Consider the following 21524-nt stretch of genomic DNA (forward strand, 5'->3'; position numbering starts at 1 on the left):
CAACTTTTTTTCTTTCTTTTTTACCATCAAAATAGTATGAATTCAGGTGAAAACCTATGCAAAAGTTAAGTCACAGTTATAAATTTTCATGGGAGATTTATTTTTCCCCATTTTAATCAATGACACATTTTAAGACAGACTCTTTTCCTTATAATCCCCCAGCCCCTGAAGGAAACTGGAGTGGGTTTATTTCTAGTTCACCACTGTGCTGAGAGTAGCTCGTTAGGATTCCAAAATAATCTGAGAGATGTGGCCACCTATGAGACATTCTATCCTGGACGGACCTTGGACTATACATTAGAAACGATCCTCAAGGTAAAGCAGTCTTCAGTGCTCTTTTTGGCTTTCTTGATCTTACTTTTCATTTAATCCCTAGCCCCCATTTTTCTTTCTGTTTTGCATGGTCATGGATACATTAAAATAAAAAAAAAATTTACCCAACATTTTAAGTTGTTTTTAACTTCAAAAGAGTTGTTCACTTTGTGTCTCTAGGTATCATACTGCCAGAATCAAAAGCTACATACTATTACCTTTCAATGATGTTATTCTTTTTTTTTTTTGTGAGATGGAGTTTTGTTCTTGTTGCCCAGGCTGGAGTGCAATGGCACGATCTTGGCTCACTGTAACCTCTGCCTCCTGGGTTCAAGCGATTCTCCTGCCTCAGCCTCCTCAGTAGCCGGGATTACAGGTGCCCAACACCACATCCGGCTAATGTTTGTGTTCTTTTTTTTTTTTTTTTTTTGAGACAGAGTCTCTCACTCTGTTGCTCAGGCTGGAGGGCAGTGGTGTGATCTGAGCTCACTGCAACCTCTACCTCCTGGGTTCAAGTGATTCTCCTGCCTCAGCCTCCTGAGTAGCTGGGACTACAGATGGGTACCACCATGCCCAGCTAATTTTTGTATTCTTAGAGACGGAGTTTCACCATGTTGGCCAGGCTGTTCTTGAACCCCTGACCTTAAGTGATCTGCCTGCCTTGGCCTCCCAAAGTGCTGGGATTATAGGCGTGAGCCACCATGCACGGCCTCAATGTTATTATTTTTAATAGCATGTTACCTATCAGAGCTCTTGTGTCTACTACAGTGATTTTATATAAGAAGTTTTAATCTGTGTGCGTGTGTACATATATATACACACACATAACTATGTGTCTTTTGCTTGAAGATTCTGGCTCTTCCCAAAGAGGTAAATGTATACTTACTCATAAGATAAACCAAGAACTGGTAATAATCATATATTTTATTAAATATTACAATAATTTATATTATACAATAACAGATAATAGTAAATTATTAAATAGTTAAGCAAGGTTATTATTTCAGTAATAACCCTTCTGCCTACAGAAACTCTTACTTACTTTGGAAGGAGAACCATCAGTAATTTTCACCAACTGCCAAAGAATCGAGTAATGGGAACACTGCAGTGCTTGCACGACTATCTGTATCAAATGAAAAAAAATTTTTTTAATGAAAAATTCAAAAAAAATGAGATAATCTGTTTGCACTGTGCTAAGATAATAATATTTATCACAGTTGTTATTTGATAGTATAGCTTCAAGTCCAAATTTTTGTATAATTAATGAGAATGTATAAAATATTTGGTTAAAAAGGACAAACCAATATATCAATCTGGAGAATAAAGACACAACATATGGGAATAAATATAGATTGAAATAGCACTATGTTTAAACAAAAATGTAGTGTCATAAATATTTTGCTTAGTCAAATTTTTAAAAGGAGACTGATGAAATTATTTTTATCCAAATTTTATAGTTGAAATAACTGAATCTAAAGTATTTACCCACATTTTATAAGAAAATTTCTACTTGTTTTAAAGAACTTTAATGTGAAAATAGTCACATCAAAAAGTACACTTATGAGTATAAAGCTTAATGAATATAAAGCAAAAAATACCTATGTAACTACCACCCACATCAGGAAATAAAACATTGCTAGCATCTCCTCCCAATATAGCATCTTTTTTCTCCCAAGGGCAACAGTTATTATGGATTATTTGGGAATTGGCATATTTTAATTACCTAAGTCTGCATTCCTAAAGATTTTTATGCATATCATTGAACAATACATAAATGTAATCATACAATATGTATTACTTTGAGTCTGACTTTTTCATTTAACATTTACGTTTCAGATTTATTGATGTTGCACATACCTAGAGTTCATTAGTTTTTAGTTCTGTGTAATATTTAGAATACTCCCTATTCATCTATCATTGATAAAATTTTACACTGCTTTGAGTTTTAGGCCATTATGGATCATATTGCGATGAACACGCTTATAGATGTCTCTTGGTGCACTCTGCATGCATTTTTCTAGGGCAGAGGTTTTCAGAGTTTTTAGTTCTCAGGATCTGTTTGTACTCTTAAAAGTTACTAAGAGTCCAAAAGAGTTTTTCCTTATGTGGGTTATATCTCTCAATACTATTGTATTAGAAACTAAAACTAAGAAATGTTTATAAAATACTTAATTCACTTAAAAAATTTATTACATAACAAATAATAAAACTTTCTGAAAAGAAATAAACTTTTTTTTTTTTTTTTTGAGACAGGGTCTCACTTTGTCACTCAGGCTGGAGTGCAGTGGTGTGATCACAGCCACTGTGGCCTCAGCCTCGCTGGCTCAGGTGGCCCTCCCACCTCAGCCTCCCAAGTAGCTGGGACTACAGGCATGCACCATCATGTCTGGTTAACTTTTGTATTTTGATTAGAGGCGGGGTTTCGCCATGATGCACAGGCTGGTCTCAAACTCCCAGACTCAAGCAATCCACCTGCCTTGGTGTCCCATACTGCTAGGACTACAGGTCTGAGCCATGGTACCCGATTATCAATAAATTTTCTTTTCTTTTTTTTTTTTTTTGAGACAGAGTCTCGCTCTGCCGCCCAGGCTGGAGTGCAGTGGCGTGATCTTGGCTCACTGCAAGCTCCGCCTCCCGGGTTCACGCCATTCTCCTGCCTCAGCCTCCCGAGTAGCTGGGACTACAGGCGCCCGCCACCTCGCCCGGCTAGTTTTTTTTTTTTTTTGTATTTTTTAGTAGAGACGGGGTTTCACTGTGTCAGCCAGGATGGTCTCGATCTCCTGACCTCGTGATCCGCCCGTCTCGGCCTCCCAAAGTGCTGGGATTACAGGCTTGAGCCACCGCGCCCGGCCAATAAATTTTCTTTTCTTTTTTTTTTTGAGACAGAGTCTTGCTCTGTTGCCCAGGCTGGAGTGCAGTGGCATGATCTCGGCTCACTGCAAACTCCATCTCCCGGATTCAAACAATTCTCCTACCTCAGCCTCCCGAGCAGCTAGGACTACAGCCGCACGCCCGACTAATTTTTTTGTATTTTAGTAGAGATGGGGTTTTGCCATGTTGCCCAGGCTGGTCTCGAACTTCTGAGATCAGGCGATCCTCCCACCTCTGCCTCCCAAAGTGCTAGGGACCACAGGCGTGAGCCACCGCACCCGGCCCCAAAACAAAATAATTTTTTTTTTTTGAGATGAAGTCTCACTTTGTTTCCCAGGCTGGAGTGCAATGGTGCATTCTTGGCTCACTGCAACCTCCGCCTCCCGGGTTCAAGTGATTCTCCTGGCTCAGGTTCCGGAGTAGCTGGGGTTACAGGCGCCCGCCACCATGCCTGGCTAATTTTTGTATTTTTAGTAGAGACAGGGTTTCACCATGTTGGCCAGGCTGGTCTCGAATTGCTGACTTCGTGATCTGCCTGCCTCGGCCTCCCAAAATGTTGGGATTACAGGCGTGAGCCACTGCACCCGGCCTCAAAATAAATTTTCTAAAGGAAAGAATATTTAATAAGAGTAGCACTGTTTTACATTTTTGCAAATCTTTAAGGACTGTCTTAATAGAAAACAACTGAATTTTCCTGTTTTGGATTATGTTACAATATATTGTTTTCATTGAAGTATACGAAAAAAACCCAGTCTCACAAAATAGTTTGGGAAAAGAAGGTACGGTTTAACAACCTTTGTAGATAACATGAATATTCCTTGCTATGACACCAATACCCCACCTGTACACTTGCAAGAGAATGAGAGTGAAAAAACGAAATAACATCTTGATCTTATTGTAAAAATAGTTTTGACTTCATGGACCTCTCCTGGAAACCTCCCATGGGTTCCCAGACCGCATTTTGAGAATATCGATATTAAGTATGCTTTATTGCAGTAAGATACATCAAGTATTCAAACAAAAATGTAGTAAAAAACCTATCCAAATTGGAGCTCTCTTTTACGTTGTAATCTTTAATCAATCTTACTTTCCTGAATTCTGTTATCTGTCTCTCTGGAAAACAGAGACAAAATCCTATTCCTGACGCTCTAAGACTAGGACTTCTGGATCATACAGTATGTGTATGTATAATGTTATTAGATATTCCCAAACTGTTATCCAAAGTGTATCTACTAGTCATTGACAGTTGCTGTGTCTTCACATTTCTACCAACACTTGATATCAGATTACTTAAGTTTGGAAATTCTATTACATATGAGTAGTGGTTTTAATTTTACATTTCTCTAAATACAACGAGGATGAGCACCTTTTCAGTTTTTTTTTTTGAGACGGAGTCTTGCACTGTTGCCCAGGCTTTGGATAGGTCTTTTATTGCATTTTTGTACACAAAATGTTTACTACACTTTTTGAATAAATGATGTATCTTTTTGCAATAAAGCATACTTAATATTGATATTCATTTATTTTATTTTATGAGATCGAGTCTTGCTGTCCCCCAGGCTAGAGTGCAGTGGCGGGTTAAATGGTTCTCCTGCCTCAGCCTCCTGAGCAGCTGGGATTACAGGCAAGTGCCACCACGCCTGGCTAATTTTTGTATTTTTAGTAGAGACAGGGTTCACCATGTTGGTCAGGCTGGTCTCTAACTCCTGACCTCAGGTGATCCACCTGCCTCGACTTCCCAAAGTGCTGGGATTACAGGTGTGAGCCACCGCGCCCAGCCAGTATTCCATTATTTAATCAGTAAATTTATCTAGTGTCACTATTATCTTCTCCACTGGATAAACTACAAACCATAAAGGTAAACATATGTAGATAGTAAGTTAAAAGGGAAATCAATAAGTAGAATGCTGCAGGAACTAGTTGTGAGTTACAGCTGATTTTACTTTTTTTTTTTTTTTTTTGAGATGGAATCTCACTCTGTCACCCAGGCTAGAGTGCAATGATTCTAGCTCATGTCTTGGCTCACTGCAACCTCCTCCTCCCGGGTTCATGGGATTCTCCTGCCTCAGCCACCTGAGTAGCTGGGACTACAGGCGCTTGCCACCATACCGGGCTAATTTTTGTATTTTCAGTACAGATGGGGTTTCACTATGTTGGCTAGGCTGGTCTCGAACTCCTGAGCTTGTGATCCGCCCACCTCAGCCTCCCAAAGTGGGATTACAGGTGTGAGCCACCATGCCCGGCCTAGCTGATTTTACTTTAAAATTTTCAGGTTTCAGGCCAGGCGCAGTGGTTCATGTCTGTAATCCCAGCATTTTGGGAGGCCAAGGCAGGTGGATCACCTAAGGTCAGGAGTTCCACACCAGCCTGGCCAACATGGTGAAACCCCGTCTCTATTAAAAATACAAAAAATTACCGGGCGTGGTGGTACACATCTGTAGTCCAAGCTACTTGGAGGCTGAGACGTGAGAATCACTTTAACCCAGGAGGCGAAGGTTGCAGTGAGTCGAGATCATGCCACTGTACTCCAGCCTGGGTGACAGAGTGAGACTCTGTCTAAAAAAGAAAAAAAATAATAAATTTTAAGGTTTCAGATCACTCAAGCAAAAGATACTTCCAATGTGCCTACTTGAGACTGACAATAACTCTTAAGAATTGGAGGTATGAGGAATAACTGGTCCTGGGTGCAGTGGCTCATGCCTGTAATCCCAGAACTTTGGGAGGCCAAGGTGGGTGGATCACCTGAGGTCAGGAGTTATAGACCAGCCTGGTCAACATGGCAAAACCCTGTCTCTACTAAAAATACAAAAAATTAGCCAAGCGTGGTGGCACATGCCTGTATTCCTGGTTACTGGGGAGGCTGAGGCAGGAGAATGATTTGAACCTGGGAGGCAGAGGTTGTATGAGTCAAGATCACACCAATGCACTCCAGCCTGGGCGACAGAGCCTGACTTTAAAAAAAAAAAAAAAAAGCAAAGAAAAAGAAAACAAAAAAGGAAAGAAAAAAGAATTAGAGGAATTTAGAGGAATAAGTGGTGCTGCCTTTGGTGCAACATTAATGAGATCATGTCAGGATTTTATTAAACATAATTAAATGACTGACTCATGTCAGAATGCAGAAAATAGACTATTGGAACACTGTCAAGTTATAAACATTAGTGCTAAACAAATCACCCTACTACACTAGAAGATGTTCAATGGTCCTGAGATACCTTAAGGTAAATTCTAAATTGTAATATTAAGTACAATAATAATGAGGTCTGAATGGAAAAGAAAGACAAGATTTTAAAAATTCCCTTGAATTTGAAACCGTATTTGTTAAATTACTAGAAGAGTGATACATAAATTAATAGTAATCAATGAGAAATTAAGCTGGAAAAAAGTAATGTTGAAGAAGAATTGCTTTATTTTGGTTATGTCATTGTCCTACTCATTATAAATATCACTTTCTTTCCTTCTACTTTTCTATTATCCTACACTAGAAATATTTCAGGCTGTTTCATAGTTTTAAAGAAGTTTCTTGTCAGGGGTTATGAGGGAACAGAGACATTTGGTCATCCCATTACCTGTTACAAATATAGAATTCCCATTCTAATCTGTTTCACACATTGGTATTCCTTTTAAATTTACTTTTAAAGGGACTCCACTGCATTACCTTAAAATAAAAAGCTTGCTCTCATTGACTGGGAAACATTCTGCTTTCTCACAGACATAATTCCATAACAATATAGCTTATCGACACCAAAAGAAAATTCAGAACTTCTCCTATCAAGCTTCACTCTTAGTCATTTTGATATTTTATCCTCCACACCAGCAATGTTATCCTAACTTGTTCAGAAATCATTATTCAGTAACTTTGTCTTTCTGGAGGACAAATGAAACAAGAAACAAGGAATAAAAAATTGCAAAAGGCAAAAGCCACTGTTGCAACCTTGAGTAACCCCTTCTGCCTTTGATTAACATTGCTCTGCGCCTGGAGAGGATCATCAAATGACAGCAAGTCATTATTTGTCTGATGACTAATAATTTCTTCCAACCCACCTTCTCCATCCTCCTGTTTCCATGAGGAAAATGCTGTTCCTGGGAGGAAACACTAACATGTATTGTACATTTCTAGGTAAATTAACAAGCAGGAGTGCCTTTTCTTTCTATCTTCTGTCTGCCAGGACACCAACACCCCAGGAAAACTTTGGTCCCTGAATGACTGGGGAGAGCAATAACACCCTACTTCCCCTAATGATACTTTATGGTTATGGGTATGAGAAATAAATTCCTATGTGTTAAGCCACTGAGATTTTGAAATTAATTGATTATAGCAGCCAGCACTACTTTAATCAAAAAAAATTATTAGCCCCTTAATAGTTCTTTAAAAGAACTATACCTTCGTATCTCTGACTAGCTGGCTGAATCAGTGAGAATCATTCAGCTTGTGGCTAATGACAGATATTGCACATCTTCAAGATTAATTTTATTATTAATGTAAAGTTTCTGGAATGTTTAAGTTTAGAAAACTGAGTTTACATGGAAAATAAACTCTGAATTAAGACTAGAGAATAACAGGAAAATAATTATGCATATATGTGTGTGTGTATACATGCATATTATCCACACCTATAGGATATGTTTAAAATCCTAAAAATCCATGTAATTACAGTGGAAAATCTGGGCTCTTCTATTTTTCTGTTGGCAAGAGACCTTAAATAGAAGGAGGCTCAAACTTTTTAGTGGACAGATGCATGATAAAAGAGTGAACTAAACTTAATTGTGTCTGACAGCCAGTATTGGTCTATCATTTTTAGACTGGGTTCATAAGAGTGACAATTAACATCCTCTTCAAAATGAGCATTTAGATGCAAATAATCAATATGGTTTTCCCAAAGAGGATATAAGGCTGGCAAATAAATAAACACATGAAAAAACACCTTTTTTTTTGTTGTTTTTTTTTCAGACAAAGTCTCACTTTGTTGCCCAGGCTGGAGTACATACAGTGGCATGATCTCGGTTCACTGCAACCTCCGCCTCCCAGGTTCAAGGAATTCTCATGCCTCAGCTTTCTGAGTAGCTAGGATTACAGATGTGTGCTAGCATGACCAGCTAATTTTTGTATTTTTAGTAGAGACGGGGTTTCATCATGTTGGCCAGGCTGATCTCAAACTCCTGGGCTCAAACGATCCTCCTGTCTCGACCTCCCAAAGTGCTGGGATTATAGGCGTGGGACAGTGCATCCAGCCTCAACATCTTTAGTATGAGGAAAAATATATGTTAGGCCAGGTGTGGTGGTTCATGCCTGTAATCCCTGCACTTTGGGAGGCCAAGGTGGGCAGATAGCTTGAGCCCAGGAGTTCAAGACCAGCCAGGGTAATGTGGCAAATCCCGTTTCTACTAAAAATACCAAAAATTAGCTGGCTGTGGTAGAAGGTGTCTGTAATCCCAGATTGTGCCACCGCACTCCAGCCTAGGCCACAGAATGAGACTCTGTCTCAAAAAAAAAAAAAAAAAAAAAAAAAAAAAAGAGGAAAATAGGAAAAATATGTTAAAAGCATGATAAGATACCACTATATACTTAGAAGGATGGCTAAAGTAAAAATTATCAAGTACCAATGATGATACACAATAACTGAAGCTCATACATTGTTGGCAGGAATGCAGAATGGTACAGCCACTCTGGAAAACGGTTTGACAGTTTCTAATAAATATATAATTACCATAAAACCTAGCAATTTTACTCCGGGCATTTACTTAATAGAAATGAGTACTTATCAATTCAGACAAAAATTTGCATACAAATGTTCATGACAGACTTAGTTGTGACAGGCAAATGCTGGACACAACTCAATATCCTTCAGTGGCCAGATGGATAAAGCAAACTGAAGTATCCACACAGTGGAATATTATTCAGCAGTAAAAAGGAACCAACTTTGACACACAACCTTAATTAATTTCAAAAACATTAATTCCGGGAAGACACTATACTCAGTGAAAGACATTATGGTCTAAACAGTTACATGTTGTATGATTTCATTTATTTGGAAATCTTAGAAAGATGAAACTATCATAATGAAAAATAATCACTGATGTCCATGAGTTTTGGCTAGGGTGAGCATATGACTAAAAGGATGGTATGAAGAAGTCTTCTGGGATGGTGAAACTGTTCTGTATCTTGATGACTACAAAAATCTAAACAGACTGTACATAAATAGAAAAATTAGTCAATTTTGCTGTACAACAATTCAAAATAATAAGGCAGAGTAAAATTCACTGTAACATTTTTAAGGAAATGTTAAGAAATACACAAACACTGATGCAAATCCTCAGTGATACAAAGTAGCAAACAATTCAGTAAAGAGAGAAGATTCATAAATTCTAGGAAATGGGGGATTATCCAATCAATGTACTGTATTATTAGCAGGATACTAGATCCTAAGTTAAAAAACATATATAATTAGAAGCATGAAAAACTCAAGTAAAAAATTCATGCAATAAAAGGTTAACTTCCGTGATTAAAGAATTAAAAGATTTCCCAAAGAATCCATTTCCCAAAGAATGGATTACGAAGCAGGCTAATGCACATTAATTCTTGGCAACTCAAGACTCTGAAATTGTATTGTCAAGCTTACATATAAATTCCAAATATCGGAAACAAGGAAGAGTAAAAAGAAAAATCATATGTCAACAGTGTGGTGTAGAGATTATATTCTCTTTTTGCAATCTCTCTTTTTTTTTTTGAGAGAGGGAGTTTTGCTCTTGTTGCCCAGGCTGGAGCGCAGTTGCGCAATCTCAGTTCACTGCAATCTCGGCCTTCCGGGTTCGAGCAATTCTCCTGTCTCAGCCTCCCGAGTAGCTGGGATTATAGGCATGTGCCATCATGCCCAGCTAATTTTGTATTTTTAGTAGAGATAGCATTTTGCCATATTGGCCAGGCTGGTCTCGAACTCCTAACCTCAGGTGGTCCGCATGCCTCAGTCTTCCAAAGTGCTGGGATTACAGGTGTAAGCCACCGCGCCCGGCCTCTTTCATTAATGTTTTATACTTTTCAGCATACATATCTTGCACATACTTTGTTAGATTTATACCTGTTTCATGTTTTTGGCGCTATTGTAAATAATACATTTATACATTTCATAATATTTCACTTTTCAATTGTTCATTGCTAAACAATTGTTTTTTATTTTGAGACAGAGTCTCACTCTGTCACCTAGACTGGAGTGCAGTGGTGCGATCTTGGCTCACTGCAACCTCTACCTCCCGGGTTCGAGTCATTCTCATGCCTCAGCCTCTCAAGTATCTGGGATTACAGGTGTATGCCACCATGCTGAGCAATTTTTTGTATTTTTAGTAGAGACAGAGTTTCATCATGTTGGACAAGCTGGTCTCAAACTCCTGACCTCAGGTGATCTGCTCACCTCAGCCTCCCAAAGTGTTGGGATTACAAGCACGAGTCACTGTGCCTGGACTGTATTTTAATTTAAAAAGCATTAGATGGGAGGCTGAGGCAGTAGATCGCTTGAACCCAGGAGCCGGAGGTTGCAGTGAGCCGAGATCGTGCCACTGCACTCCAGCCTGGGCGACAGAGCAAGACTCTATCTCAAAAAAAAAAAAAAAAAAAAAAAAAGCATTAGATGTGCATGGTAAAATATCCAACAGTGTAACTGGTGTACAATTCAATTCAAATTAACTTTCTTCCCCACTAAAGATCTCTAGTTTTCCACTGAGAAAGCCACTGTCAAAAGTTTCTTATGAAACATCTGAAAATAAGTTTCAACTAAATGTATGTATATATAAATCTTCTCATCATCCTTTATCCTGCTGTATTTAACTGGTTCTCTGTAGATGAACATGTAGAATGTTTTAAATTTTAAATATTCATAAATGCTACAATGAACATATTTGCACCTATGCCTTTGTACACACATCCAAGTATATATTTATAATCTAAATTCCTGGAACCACAAATCCTCAGAGAACGGTATATCCACTTTCAATTTTGATAGAGATTTGGCAAAGTAATCCATGCATACAACAGTATTTGAGAGTAGTCAGGTATTTTTTAAAAAACATTATCAGAGTTTCTCATGCATACACATAGTTGAGAGTTACTATAACAGAACCTAGAATGGAGAGAGGGTGAAACTGAGGTTACTAAAACAGAAAGGTTCTGATGTGAACCTCAAAAGAAAGTACTAGGTTGGTGCAAAAGTAATTGCGTTTTTTTTGCCATTAAAAGTAATGGCAAAAACCGCTGTTACTTTTGCACCAACCTGTAAGGGATTAAACTAAGGATATGGTAGTAGGGCTAAAAGAGTATGGCAAGAAGATATTCAGAGGGTAGAATTTATAAAAAACAACCAAGAGCCTCATGAGATTAAGGATTGCTTGTAGCACACCATTATATCCTCAGGACTTGGCACCCAAATGCATTTTTTGGTGAATAATGACAAGGTAAACAGCAAGTAGGATGTAAAGTGTGTGTGCTGATGAAGAAAAGGGAGGCATTAACCTAGATTCATGTCTTTTTGACTTAGGAGTCTAGACAGATAAAAAATGGATAGAAGAATACTAAAAGGTTTTGATACAGTATGACCAAGGAATAATCAGAAGTACGTAACTAAAATAATTTATAAGCTCAGTCATGGATATAAGTGTGTAGTCTTCTAAGAAAAACATTACTCTATCAACATAAAAAAAACATAAATAATAAGCCACAAGCCAGGCATGGTGCCTCACACCTGTAATCCCAGCACTTTGGGAGGCTGAGGTAGGTGGATCACCTGAGGTCAGGAGTTTGAGACCAGCCTGGCCAACATGGTGAAACCCTGTTTCTACTAAAAATATAAAAATTGGCTGGCCATGGTAGCGTGCACTGTAGTCCCAGCTACTCGGGAGGCAGAGGCAGGAGAATTGGTTGAACCTGGAGGCAGAGGTTGCAGTGAGCCAAGATCGCACCACTACTCTCCAGCCTGGGTGACAGCGCAAGACTCCGTCTCCAAAACACAAATTAAAATAAAAGTAAATAAATAGTAAGTCACAATCTATCCAAAAACCAATAACCGCTATTGGCTTAAATGTGACTACTTTTTTTTTTTTCCTTTGAGACACTCTCACCCAGGCTGGAGTGCAGAGGCACGATCTCGGCTCACCACATACTCTGCCTCCCAGGTACAAGTGATTCTTCCACCTCAGTCTCCCGAGTAGCTGGGATTACAGGAGCATGCCACTATGCTCAGCTAATTTTTGTATTTTTAGTATAGATGGGGTTTTGCCATGTTGCCCAGGCTGGTCTCAAACTCCTGGCCTGAAGTCATCCACCTGCCTTAGCCTCCCAACATGCTAGGATTACAGCTGTGAGTCACTGTGCCCAGCCAAAATGTGGCCACATTGAAACTCACCCCCTACATTACTTTCAGTCTGAAGAATGTGTTCATGTCTAGTTCATGATGATGTATTAAATACTAGCATCTAATCTCTCCCCATAATTGCCACTAAAACACATAAAAAGATATCCGAAAAAAGATAAATACAGCTAGGTGTTGTGGCTCATGACTGTAATACCAGTATTTGGGTTGGCAGTGGTGAGAGGATCCCATTTGAGCCCAGGAGTTCCAAACCAGCCTGGGCAACACAGTGAGACCCCATCTCTATGAAATATGTCTTTTAAAAAATGAGCTGGGGTGTGGTGGCTTAGACCTGTGGTCCCAGCTCCTTGGGAGGCTGAGGGCCTGGGAGGTAGAGGATGCGGTGAACTGTGATTGTGCCACTGCCCTCCAACCTGTGCAACAGGGCAAGTCCTTGTCTAAGAAAAAAAAAAGTAAATAAATAAATACAAAAAATAAGAGTTTGCTAGCCGAGCATGGTGGCTCACGCCTGGAATCCCAGAACTTTGGGAGGCCAAGGCAGGCAGATGACCTGAGGTCAGGAGTTCAAGACCAGCCTGGCCAACATGGTGAAACCTTTTCTCTACCAAAAATACAAAAATTATCTCGGTGTGGTGGCAGGCTCCTGTAATCCCAGCTACTTGGGAAGCTGAGGCAGGAGAATTGCTTGAACCTGGGAAGTGGAGGTTGCCTGCAGTGAGCTGAGATCACACTACTACACTCCAGCCTGGGCGACAGAGCAAGACTCTGTTTTAAAATAAAAAGTTTGCCATAACGCCAACATTAGAAGACATGGGTAAAGTGGAAGAGTAGTGCAAGCTATCATAAACACATTAGTAGCAGAAAATGGGAAGAGACAATGAAAAAAATTTAAAAACCTGGATTTGAGTGGTGTGCCATAGCTATGTGACCTAAGGCTATTTAATATCTTTGGTTTCATCACCAACAAAACGAAAATGGTATTTTGAAACAAATGTAAAGACTTAAAATGAAACAAATGTAAAAACTTAAAAAGACTTAAATGTAAAAGACTTAAAGTCACCAGCCTTGTGGCTCCCTCCTGTAATCCCAGCACTTTGGGAGGCCAAGGTGGGTGGATCACTTGAGGTCAGGAGCTTGAGACCAGCCTGTCAACATAGTGAAATTTCATCTCTACTAAAAATGCAAAAATTAGCTGGGCACGGTGCACATGCCTGTCATCCCAGCTATTTGGGGAGGCTGAGGCATGAGAATCTCTTGAAAATACAAAAATTAGCTGGGCACAGTGGCATATGCCTGTCATCCCAGCTACCTGGGAGGCTGAAGAATGGGAACTGTTTGAACCCAGGAGGTAGAGGTTGTGGTGAGCTGAGATCACTGCACTCAAGCTTGGGCAGGCAAGGGGAGAGTTTAAAATAGTACCTAGTAAATAATAAGAGCAAAAAAAAGTTTTCTATCATGATGACTTGAGAGGCCCAAAGTTAGTGATATATGATTACACTTCATTTTCATGGGTGTAGTCACACAATTTTGTTCTATAGCAAATACTATTTACAAAAACACCTGTAAATGCTCGATTGGTTTTCCATTTTTAGAATCTACTGAGGGTTGTAGAAACTATAAAGCAGAAAATTAGTATTTTTCCAGAAAATTAATATTTCATCTTCCAAATGGTTTCATGAAAAAAATAAAATAAAAAATATTTTTCTTAGAGGTCATCTGAGATGACATTTAAATTTAAAACTATACCAACAGAAAATAGGAACAAAGTCACAGAATAGAAAGAATTTAAATATATCTTGACTTTATTCTACAAAAGTGGGCATAAGAGATATTACAATATATTCTGAAATGTGTGCTTTTCACAAGCTGATGATTATTGTTGTTACAGAACTGCAGTAACTTTCAGTACTTTTCACAGATTAAAAATAATTCATTAGCACAAAAAAGGTCAGGCTTGGTGGCTCATGCCTGTAATCCCAGCACTTTGGGAGGCCAAGGCGGGTGGATCACAAGGTCAGGAGTTCAAGACCAGCCTGTCCAAGATGGTGAAATCCCATCTCTACTAAAAACACAAAAATTAGCTGGGCGTGGTGGTGGGCACCTGTAATCCCAGCTACTTGGGAGGCTGAGGCAGAGAATTACTTGAACCTGGGAGGTGGAGGTTGCAGTGAGCAAAGATCACACCAGCCTCCTGAGTAGCTGGGATTACAGGCATGGGCCACGAAGCCTGACCTTTCTAAAGTACATAGGAACTGGATTGAAAGGAACTCCCACTGGCCAAATCTGCTACAATTTGATAACCAAAATAAAAAACAAGAGTACTGATTTAAAACTTCTCAAATAAAACAGGTATCCAAGAGTCTACAGTGATACCAATTTTTCTTAAAGGAATTTAAAATTGTAAAAAGTGAATGAGTGAATGAATAAATGAAAGGAGAAAGGAAAGTTCTTCCTTACCATACAGTGCCAACTAAGAAATACAAAATAAACAACAGAGTTAGACAATCATCATTTTAGTCACTACTCTGTGACCAGGAGAGTAATAACTGAATCAGGCAAGGATCATAAATGGATACTAAAACTATTATGTCAGAGTCTGATAAGAAACAGAATTATTACATAGTTTTAAAGAATACTTCTACAGCTCACTTCAGTAATTAAAAAGGACACTGGTAACTACATAGGAGAAACTTGGCAGACCTCACTTTAGTCAGTGATCAGAGTTAATAACATGAATAATGAACAAACTGACATCACATGCCACCTGATGTGATGCATTGAGGACAAAATATCATTTATGTAGTAGTCCTGCCAAGAAAGTGAAACTAAAATTTAAACATGCAGATCAGGCAAAACTCAAGTAAGAACATTCTGTAAAATAACTAGTCTATACTCTTCAAAATGTCATGAAACATAAAGGCTCAGAAACAATTCCAGATTAAAGGAGACAAAAACAAAATAACAACTAAATGCAATGTATTATTCTGCATTGGGTCCTAGGCTGAAAAAAAACTGTTAAAGGTTCAGGTAGTTGTGGCATTTTTTTTTTTCTTCTGACCGAATCTCGTTCTATCACCCAGGCTGGAGTCCAGTGGCGCAATCTCGGCTCACTGCAAGGTCCTGTTCTTGGGTTTCTTGGGTTCAAGTGATTCGAGTGCCTCAGCCCCCTAAGTAGCTGGGATTACAGGGACATGCCACCACACCTGGCTAATTTTTGTAGTTTTAGTAGAGACAGGATTTTACCATGTAGGCCAGGCTGGTCTCAAACTCCTGACCTCAAGTGATCTACCCACCTTGGTCTACAAAGTGCTGGGATTACAGGTATGAGCCACCATGCCTGACCTAATATACATTTTGCATATGCATATTAACATATGTAACACACACATTGTATTTATAATATACTATATATTTGTATAATGTATATATACATATATACATATATAAAATATGTATATTATATAATTATATAGTATATGTATATTTATATATTATATAATATATACACATATTATATACATATATGTATATATGAAAATTATATACATATATATGATTATCATATATAATAATATATATGCAGAAATGTAAATAATAAATAATATAATATAATATAAAATAATATAAAGTGCAGAAATGTGGGAAAATATTGAAAATGGATTAGGTGAATTTTCTGTAACATTTCTATAATTTGATTTTTAAAAAATTATTAGAATAGGTAATTTCTTTTTGGTCTGCCACATATTTTTTACTTTTTAGATATTAAAAAAAATTTTTTTTGAGATGGGAGTTTTGTTAGTTGCCCAGGCTGGAGTGTAATGGCGTGATCTCAGCTCACTGCAACCTCTGCCTCCTGGGTTCAAGCGATTCTCCTGCCTCAGCCTCCCAAGTAGCTGGGATAACAGACATGTGCCACCATGCCCGGCTAATTTCGTATTTTTAGTAGAGACAGCATTTTGCCATATTGGCCAGGCTGGTCTCGAACTTCTGTCCTTATATGATCTGCCTGCCTCAGCCTCCCAAAAGGCTTGGATTACAGGCATGTGCCACCATGCCTGGCCAGTCTTCCACATATTCTAAAACTATAATGGTTAAAACAGTACTGGTATGATAAAAGATAAATCACTAGGAGGGGAAAAAAATAACACAAATACACAGGCGTACCCTGGATATAGCACAAGTTTACTCCCAGACATCACAAAAAAGCAAATTTTGTAATAAAGCAAGTCACAAAACCTTTGGTTTCGCAATGCATATAAAAGTGTGCAATAGCATTATGTCTGAAAAAACAATGTACATAACTTAAGTAAAAAATATAATACTTCATGGCTACAAAATGCTAATGATCACCTGACTCTTCAGTGAGTCATAATTTTTTCAGTGGTGGAGGATCTTGCTTCAAATGTTAATGGCTGCTGACTTAACAGGGTGGTTGTTGAAGGTTGGTGTGGCTATGGCAATTTCTCAAGATGGCAGTGAAGTTTGCTGTATCAATAGATTCTTCCTTTCATAAAAGATTTCTCTGCAGCACTGATGCTGTTTGACAACATTTTCTTCACAGACCTTCTTTCAAAACTGGAGACAACCCTCTCACACCCTTATCTCTGCTTTATCAACTACATTTATGTAATATCCTAAATTCTTCGTTGTCATTTTAACAATGTTCACAGCACCTTCACTAGGAGTAAATGCCATCTCTTTCATTGCTTATCCATAAGAAGCAACTCCTCATCTCTTCAAGTTTGAGCAGGAGATTGCAGCAACTCAGGCTCCACTTCTAATTCTAGTTCTCTTGCTATCTCCACTACATCTGAGTGACTTTCTTTACTTGTCTTAACCCCTCAAAGTCATCCATGAACACTGATATAAACTTCTTCCAAACTCCTGTTAATGCTGATAGTTGGACCTCCTCCCATGAATCACGAATTTCTTAATGGCGTCTAGAATGGTGAATCCTTCCCAAAAGTTTCTCAGACGCATCAGCGGAGTCACTTTCTATGGCAGCCATAAGACTTAACGCAATGTTTTTTTCTTAAATAATTAAGGCTTGAAAGTAAAAATTCCTTTTGCTGTGTTAGCAGTCATGAATCATGAGAGAAGTGTGACTCTTCCACTTGAACATTCAGAAACACTGTAGAGTTATTAAGTGGCCTAATTTCAATATTGTTTTGTCTCAGGGAATAGGGAGCCTGCGAGGGAAAGGGATTAGGGAAGGGCGTGTCATGGAGCAGTCAAAACACACATAACATTAATGGATTAAGTCCAGCATCTTATGTGGGAACAGTTCATAGTGCCCCAAAACAATTACAATAGAAACATCAAAGATTGCTGATCACCAGTCACCATAACAGATTTAATACTAACAAAAAAGTCTGAAATAACCAAGATTTACCAAAATGTGACACAGAAACACTAAGTCGGCATATGCTTTTGGGAAAATGGCACTGATAGCCTTGCTTGATGCAGGGTTGCCGCAAACCTTCAATTTGAAAAAAACCACGCAATAAAGCAAAGCACACTAAAATGAGGTATGCCTGTGTAACAACTCAGTAAAGGAAGGCACTACGAACTTCTAGTTGAACTGGTTATCATTAAAAAAAAAAAAAAAAAAGTCAAGCATATAGACAATGTAGTCTCCCCAAACAGCTAGAAAGTTTTAAGGTATCTTCAAAACATTAAGAACAACTGAGGGTCAACAGTAATAAACATTTTGGTAGCTCTTCAGCACCCCTGCTCTAAAAGGTATTTTCTCTGAGTTCTTATTGTAAGCACACAGCTGGAACCTTAAAAAGTGAGCTTGCATGGTTGTATTAAGAAGTGGTTGAGGGTTGGGTGCAGTGGCTCATGCCCGAAATCCCAACACTTTGCGAAGCCAAGGCAAGCAGGTCACTTGAGGTCGGGAGTTCAAGACCAGCCTGGCCAACATGGGGAAACCTCGTCTCCAATAAAACTACAAAAACTAGCCCAGCGTGGTGACGCAGGCCTATAATTCCAGCTACTCAGGAGGACAAGGCGGAAGAATCGCTTGAACCCAGGAGGTAGAGGTCACAGTGAGCAGAGACCACGCCACTGCACTCCAGCCTGTGTGACAGAGTGAGACTCCATCTCAAACAAACAAAAAAGAAGTGGTTAAATATAGAATTTCTGTATTTTCAACAGTATCTTAAGAGATATTTATCAGAGCTGCTAAAATGAACAAGAGTACAATCTAGTCATATTTGAGTCATGCACTCAAACTTCATACACATGGTTAAAAATATGTGTTTAAGAAATTAACAAACTTAAAGCCACAAAACCTTTTTTTTTTGAGATGGAGTCTCTCGCTCTGTCACCCAGGCTGGAGTGCAGTGGTGCAATCTCGGCTCATTGCAACCTCTGCCTGCTGGCTTCAAGCGATTCTCCTGCCTCACCCTCTCGAGTAGCTGGGACTACAGGCGCCCGCCACCGTGCCCAGCTAATTTTTGTATTTTTAGTAGAGACAGGGTTTCGCCATATTGGCCAGGCTGGTCTTGAACTCCTGGCCTTGTGATCCGCCCACCTTGGCCTCCCAAAGTGCTGGGATTACAGGTGTGAGCCACCGCGCCCAGCCCCTAAAGCCACAAAACTTTTAATGTCACATAAGTATGCTCTTTTATCCAACAATAAAAATGGAGGAAATAAGACATATGCAATGAACATAAGCAACAGAAAACAAAAATAACAATAGAAGACAACATTGTGAAGTTGTCATGAGTCAGTACTAGGACAATAATGATGGTATGGTAAGTCTAAAAATTTTGATACAGTAGATGAAACAGAGATGTACACTTATTCTCTACCTGGAGAAAGAGAAAAGGATAAAAAGAATATCTTAACTCTCTCATTCACTTTCAAATTAGAAGCATGGCTTGAAAATATGAGTGAATTTTATTTAGGCTGCTGGTCTGAGATAAAGAGAGGATGGGAAGTTGGTGTCAGCAACACATTTTAAAAAAGACAGGGTAAAATATTTAGTGTCTTTTCACAAACTACAATAAGAACGCCTAATATAATCAGGGACATTTGTGGGGACCAAGAAAATGACTAATGTTATGCAATTCAAATGAATTAATCACAGCAATAATAAAGTACTGTTTTCATAATTAACTTTTTTTTTTTTTTTTTTTGAGACAGAGTCTCACTCTGTCGCCAAGGCTGAAGTGCAGTGGCATCATCTTGGCTCACTGCAACCTCTGCCTCCCAGGTTTAAGCGATTCTCCAGCTTCAGCCTCCCAAGTAGCTGGGGACTACAGGCACATGCCACTGCATCTAGCTAATTTTTAAATTTTTAGTAGAGATGGGGTTTCACCATGTTGGCCAGGTTGGTCTCGAACTTCTGACCTCAGGTGATTCACCCTGCCTTGACCTCCCAAAGGGCTGGGATTATAGGCATGAACCACTGCGCTCAGCCCATGATTAACTTTTAATATAAGATTATTATTTTATCTGTTGAAATTCTTACTGCTTTAGAGCAATAAAGTATCATCTAAGCATTCTATATTACCAAATGGAAATGAATGAGATAACCCCTAAATACTACCTACACTTAATGATGGAGTTGATATTTTGGTCTACATGAATGTCTACAGTGTACAGAATAACTCCTTCCTTTCTCATACTGAATCAAGTAGAGTAATTATTCTACCGAAGTCTTTTTCAGATTAGGCAAAATTTGTTGAATTCCTGCCCCTTCTACTCTAACTTGTATATATGAGTGTACAAAGGTCTAAAGTCTATTAAAGGCTGCCATGTTAATTTATGGTTCTAATATAAAAACTAAGCCATGCTTAATGTGATTAATACCTAGAACAGGGCTGGAATATACCCATCATCAATTTTCATTACATAATGAATAAACTGAAAGTTTTAAAATTGCTGCCATAAATATTAATGGTATTTTTCCTAAGAGAGCAAAGTCTACCTTAACATTAACATTTTTACAGTATGTTATAGCAAAAGTGTTCTATTTTTTCTACTCTAACACATAAGCCGATATAATATACTTATCAGTAATATTCAATTACTATAGCAATAATTCTCTCAAAAGAGGCAGCTGCCCTAAGAATTATCAACTATTTTCTATAAAAGGCTTCTGATAATCATATGACTTCAGAAAAACTTAACTTTCTAGAGTCATACAGAAGGAATATCAATAAACTCCTACCTGTTCTGGCATGGCTCCATGTTCAATTCCAGTCTTCAATAATCTGTAGCAATTACCAAAGAGATCCCATTTTGTGAGATCATGTGCACTGAAATAAACAAAAATGCATTTGTTTTATTCTAGAATGGAAAGAAATTTAAATTTGAGCTCAGTTCAAGTGAGTGGAAAAATAAAATAATTTCATTTCGGTTGGGCACAGTGGCTCACGCCTGTAATTCCAGCACTTTAGGAGGCCACGGCTGGCAAATTACTTGAGGTCAGGAGTTTGAGACCAGCCTGGCCAACATGGTGAAACCCCGTCTCTACTAAAAATACACACACAAAAATTAGTTGGGCATGGTGGTGCATGCCTGTAGTCCCAGCTACTTGGGAGGCCGAGGCAGGAGAATCACTTGAACCCAGGACACAGAGCAGTGAAACAAGATTGCACCACTGCACTCCAGTGTGGGTAACTGAGCAAGACTCTGTCTCAGGAAAAAAAAAAAAATTTTTTTCATTTCCATAAAGGGAATGCTCATTAAATGCTCAAATGTGAAAGAAAGGTAGAAAGGAAAAGGAAATAAAAAGAGATGATTCTAAGAATTTATTAAAGAAATCAACAAAAACAAAACCTCACATATTTAACTCAAAGTTTCTACCACGTGGTTTAAGCTCACATTCTATTCCATATATGGATAAACTCCCTTTATTGTATATATAAAAGTATCTTTTTTGTTTTATTTTTATTTTTTTTAAGACAGGGTCTCGCTCTGTCGCCTAGGCTGGAGTACAGTGGCAAGATCTTGGCTCACTGCAATCTCCGCCTC

At 38.6% G+C, this 21524-nt stretch overlaps 1 protein-coding gene across 7 annotated transcripts in view; it reads right to left on the minus strand.

Annotated features, from left to right (window-relative positions):
- The window catches only part of LOC105469915 (STAG1 cohesin complex component), a 404557-nt gene that overhangs the window by 59529 nt on the left and 323504 nt on the right, over positions 1-21524 (minus strand). For all 7 annotated transcript variants that reach the window (XM_011721505.2, XM_071090955.1, XM_071090954.1 and 4 more), the window contains 2 exons: positions 20719-20806; positions 1355-1435 (listed from right to left, as the gene is read on the minus strand). In XM_011721505.2, the coding sequence (XP_011719807.1) occupies positions 1355-1435; positions 20719-20806 (169 nt within the window). The remainder of the gene's footprint in view (positions 1-1354; positions 1436-20718; positions 20807-21524) is intronic.

Source organism: Macaca nemestrina, chromosome 2 (genome assembly GCF_043159975.1).
Source record: "Macaca nemestrina isolate mMacNem1 chromosome 2, mMacNem.hap1, whole genome shotgun sequence".
Classification (NCBI taxonomy): Eukaryota; Metazoa; Chordata; class Mammalia; order Primates; family Cercopithecidae; genus Macaca; species Macaca nemestrina.